We start from the raw sequence: 5439 nt of genomic DNA, 5'->3' as shown, positions 1-5439 counted from the left end.
GAATTCAAAGAAATCCCAAACGTAAGCAGAAACTGTTGGCCCTTCAGATGGGGTTAAGCAGAACCACGGTCAAAAGGATGTTAAATGAAGACTTAGGGCTTCGGGCATATCGAAGAAAAACAGGACATCGTTTGAATGCTCGTCTAATGGACCTGAGACTGAAGAGATGCCGCGCTTTGTTGAAGCGGTACGCGGGAAAAAAATATCGGGAAATTATTTTTTCGGATGAAAATTTTTTTACCGTAGAAGAGAGCTACAACAAACAAAATGATAAGGTGTACGCACACAGTAGTGAAGAAGCGAGCAACCGTATTCCGCGTGTCCAACGAGGTCATTTTCCATCCTCGCTCATGGTATGGTTGGGAGTTTCTTATTGGGGCTTAACAGAGGTACATTTTTGTGAGAAAGGTGTAAAAACGAATGCAGTTGTATATCAAAATACAGTCCTGACGAACCTTGTGGAACCTGTTTCTCATACCATGTTCAATAACAGGCACTTGGTATTCCAACAAGATTCGGCGCCAGCTCATAGAGCGAAGAGCACACAAGACTGGCTGGCGGCGCGTGAAATCGACTTCATCCGGCACGAAGACAGGCCCTCCTCCAGTCCAGATTTGAATCCGTTAGATTACAAGATATGGCAACACTCGGAGGAAAAGGCGTGCTCAAAGCCTCATCCCAATTTGGAGTCACTCAAGACATCCTTGATTAAGGCAGCCGCCGATATTGATATGGACCTCGTTCGTGCTGCGATAGACGACTGGCCGCGCAGATTGAAGGCCTGTATTCAAAATCACGGAGGTCATCTATATATATAAAAGAAAGTCGTGTTAGTTACTTCACTTATAACTCAAGAACGGCTGAACCGATTTAGTTGAAAATTGGCAGGGAGATAGTTTAGAGCCAGGAGAAGGACATAGGATACTTTTTATCCCTTTCGACATCATTCCCGTGTGACTTGACATTTAACGTCAGTCACTATAAAACGTGGTATAACAAAAAAGAATCAGACTTGGAATAACAAAATTGACGTATAATGACAGCTATGTAATGACGTATGGATGACAATTTGATATTTGTAAGAAATCAATAATAAAACTATTTCTATTAAAAAAATGTGTGCGTGTACTAGTGTACACACGTAAGAAGTGAAACTTGTTTATGGCCTTATTTTTCGAAAAATGATCTACATGCAACTTTCTAGAAATTGGTTAAATAAAGTTAAATTAGATAAAGTTTAAACAAAAGGATTTTATTATCATAGACATGAATACAAATAATACAATTATTTCACTTTACCTTTTTGCTACTAAGATTATTACAGCATTTTAATAATACATCTCTTTGATATCATAATACCCTGGTACTTTTCTTCCTATAAATTAATAATAATAGCACGGTCCACGTGGTGTTAAATGGGGTTCCTGAGGTTCGTGAAGTTTGACCCACCTTGAGACATGAGGTCGATTTCTCAAATCCGAAACCATGCTTCAGAACATACCGCCGTTAATTATTAATAAATCTCTTTGCTATCATAATACCCTGGTACTTTTCTTCCTATTATTTTACGTAATAACAGTAATAAATAGCACGGTCCACGTGATATTATTAAGTGGGCTCCCTGAGATTATTGGAATTACAAAATGATTTCCGTAATCCACCTGGAGACATGAGGTCAATTTCTCAAATCGGAATCCATACTTCAGAACATACAGCCGTTAATTAATAAAGAAGGCTGTACGTCAGAGTAAAGTTATAATAATACATCTCTTTGATATCATAATACCCTGGTACTTTTCTTCCTATTATTTTACGTAATAACAATAATAGCATGGTCCACGTGATATTAAGTGGGTTACCTGGGATTATTGCAATTACAAAATGTATTCCGTGACCCACCTTGAGACATGAGGTCGGTTTCTCAAATGCGCATCCATACTTCAGAACATACAGCCGTTAATTAAAAGATGGCGCGTAACGGAAAAATGTGACGCGTAACCGAAAAATGTGACGGTAAATTTTTTTCCAACGCCGATAAGGAAGTTTCACTTCAATAAATAATTCACATTATTGCCCAATTGCCCATTCGTATAAACAGTGAAGTGAACTATAAAACTCGGTATGGTTGAAAATTTAAGTTTTTAGGTGAAGTGAAGTTTAATTAATAATGCCGCGACCAAGACGATCGAATCTTTCCCGACAAAGCCGTGATGCAAGAAGAATACGAAATACTGCAAATGAAAGGACTGAAGAAGAACAAGAAATTGCACGTGAACAGCGCCGCGATAGTATGGCTCGACTTCGTTTAATTGCTTTAAATTATTGAAACACCTCCAGCAACTACATTGACCAGTTTTTTTTCAATCTGCCAAAGCGATCAGTTTGCACGAACTTTGCTTTACTCGGAGATGCCACGTTATTATACTTGGAATGCTTCATCGAAGAATTTTCAAAGACGGAAGCAAGGCGATGCGGTTCCTGGGTATCCAGATGTGCGTTCTACTGATGCTCTTGGTCGTATGTATACAGTTCATCCAAAGAATAATGAATGTTTCTATTTGCGGTTGTTGCTGGTAAATGTGCGTGGGCCAACGTCATTTGAGTCACTACGAACTGTTAATGGTGTAATATTCCCAACATATCGTGCTGCATGTGAAGAATTGAAGTTATTAGAAAACGATAGTCATTGGGATACGACAATTGCTGAAGCCATTATCTCTGCATCTCCAAGTCAGATACGCACATTATTCGCTATCATAATTTCGACATGTTTTCCATCAAACCCATGTAACCTGTGGCACAAATACAAGGATAATATGTCAGAAGATATTTTACATCAAATTCGTGTCAGTTCCAGAAATCACGATATTGAGATGAATGAGGAGATACATAATCGTGCTTTACTCTTGATCGAAGATATGTGTTACCTCATGTGCGGTAATTTATTAATCAGGTTAGGAATGCCAGCACCATATCGTGAAATGAATGACGCATTTAATCGAGAATTGGAAAGGGAACGTGAATATGATCACCAGGAATTAGATTTAGTAGTTCAAACGAATGTACCCCTGTTGAATTACCAACAAAAGGAAGTTTATGATACTTTAATGAAGGCAATCGATGATGAAAATGGTGGTTTATATTTCCTAGATGCCCCTGGTGGAACTGGCAAGACATTCCTCATGTCATTAGTTTTAGCAACTGTTCGGGCGAGATTTAACATAGCGGTTGCAGTTGCTTCTTCTGGAATAGCAGCCACATTGTTAGAAGGATGCCGTACGGCTCATTCAGCATTCAAATTACCGTTAAATCTTCAAACTATTGAAGAACCAACGTGTAATATTGCAAAACACTCAGCAATGGCCAAAGTTTTAGCGGTATCGAAAATCATCATCTGGGACGAATGCACAATGGCGCATAAACGTGCATTAGAAGCACTTAACCGAACATTAAAAGATTTACGCAATGACTCGAGATGTTTTGGAGGAGCAATGATTTTACTTTCTGGCGATTTCCGCCAAATACTGCCAGTAATTCCAAGATCTACGGCTGCCGACGAAATAAACGCTTACCTCAAATCGTCAAATCTATGGCGCCATGTGAAGAAACTGCAACTGACAACAAACATGAGAGTTACATTGCTTAATGATACATCTGCTGAAGATTTCTCGGAGCAATTGCTGACTATCGGTAATGGTCAAGTACCTGTCGATGAATCGAGCGGATTAATATCATTTCCAAATAATTTCTGTAATTTTGTCTCATCAAAAGACGAACTTATCAACAATGTATTTCCAGAAATTATTTCTAACTACAAAAATTATGAATGGATGAGTGAGCGAGCAATTTTAGCGGCTAAGAATAAAGATGTAGATGACCTAAACTACATAATTCAAAATAAGATCATTGGAACAATGCATTCATTCAAATCTATTGACTGCGTCACAAATGAAGATGAAGCCACCAACTATCCAATTGAATTTTTAAACTCTTTGGACGTGCCTGGCTTACCACCGCACAATTTACGCCTAAAGGTTGGCTCCGTAGTAATCATGCTTCGAAACATAAACCAACCAAAACTGTGCAACGGTACGCGTTTGGTGGTTAGAAAATTGATGAACAATGTAATTTACGCTACGATAATGATAGGAAAATTCAAAGGTGAGGAAGTTCTCATTCCGAGGATACCGATGATCTCAACCGATATGCCGTTTGAATTTAAAAGACTTCAATTTCCGATACGTCTTGCATTTGCCATGACCATCAACAAATCACAAGGCCAATCCTTAAAAGTTTGTGGTTTAAATCTAGAACATTCATGTTTTTCCCATGGTCAATTATACGTGGCATGTTCACGGGTCGGAAGACCATCTGCGTTGTTTGTTTTTGCGCCTGATAATAAAACAAAAAATGTCGTGTATCACAAGGTACTTAAATGAAGAGCAACCTATGTACTAAAATACAGAAATAATTATGAATGATTGATGTAGAAATTTTTTTTTTTTTGTATTTTTTCCAATAAAAAAAAAATCTGCTTATTTATTGACATTAAGGCGGAACAAAGTTCGCCGGGTCAGCTAGTTTTGAATAAACTTTAGTGTCATAAGAATCCATGTTTTGTTAAGTTCATTTTGGTATATGAATGGTTACATAATGAATAAACTTGTTTCAATTATTTTACATAAAACATGTGACAGAATTTATGACCTGACTAGGTATAATATGTAAACTTAAATAAAAACAGCTCCTTAAAAATATCGCTCTGATACATATATATATTTTTTTATTGCCCTTGCAGGCAGACGAGCATACGGCCCACCTGATGGGGAGTGGCTATCGTCGCCCATGGACTTCAGCAATGCCAGGGGCAGAGCCAAGCCGCTGCCTATCGCAGCCTATATTCGCGTACTTAACAAACTATAGCGTTAGTAAGGTGAAAATGCTTTTTTTTATTATATTATAGTTTTCGAGTTTTAAAATGAAGTTGCGAAAAGTATTTTTACGCATTGGCTAATCCAGTACAATGAGAATTAGGGTTCCGTGTGCGTAATATGGAGTGTTTATTGAGTTAGGCTTCCTGTTTATTTTGCCTGTCGGCTTGCGGCTTCCGTGGCTTTCAAAGCCTTTTACGGTATAACCGTTATGAATACGTAATATAAAAGTTAAGTTATAAGCTAATTTATTCCATCTTTTTTTTTTTTTTATTGCTTAGATTTGTGGACGATCTCACAGCCCACCTGGTGTTAAGTGGTTACTGGAGCCCATAGACATCTACAACGTAAATGCGCCACACACCTTGAGGCGTTCTAAGGTCTCAGTATAGTCACAGTCATCTCGTTCAGGGTTAGCGTTTTCTCAATAACGTAGATTTTAATACACGAATAAATATGTTGCTAGGTGTAGGCTGGATAGTTGAGGATGTCTTTGAACATTGCTTTG

The 5439-nt window shown here is 38.0% G+C and overlaps 1 protein-coding gene across 1 annotated transcript; it reads left to right on the top strand.

Moving 5' to 3' along the window:
* The first annotated feature begins 2408 nt into the window (after positions 1-2408).
* Positions 2409-4479, top strand: LOC119628747 (ATP-dependent DNA helicase pif1-like). Its single transcript, XM_062669279.1, has 2 exons — positions 2409-3690; positions 3799-4479. Exons 1-2 carry the CDS (start codon positions 2409-2411, stop codon positions 4437-4439), a joined length of 1923 nt encoding a protein of 640 aa, XP_062525263.1. The 3' UTR covers positions 4440-4479.
* Positions 4480-5439: the final 960 nt, after the last annotated feature.

Source organism: Bombyx mori, chromosome 7 (genome assembly GCF_030269925.1).
Source record: "Bombyx mori chromosome 7, ASM3026992v2".
Lineage (NCBI taxonomy): Eukaryota > Metazoa > Arthropoda > Insecta > Lepidoptera > Bombycidae > Bombyx > Bombyx mori.
This window is presented reverse-complemented; position numbering and strand designations above follow the sequence as displayed.

Coding starts and splice junctions, on each gene's coding strand:
- LOC119628747 (XM_062669279.1), top strand. CDS start 2,409: ATGCCACGTTATTATACTTGGAATGCTTCATCGAAGAATTTTCAAAGA. Junction 3,691..3,798: donor GGAGCAATTGCTGACTATCG/GTAATGGTCAAG, acceptor ATGTATTTCCAG/AAATTATTTCTAACTACAAA.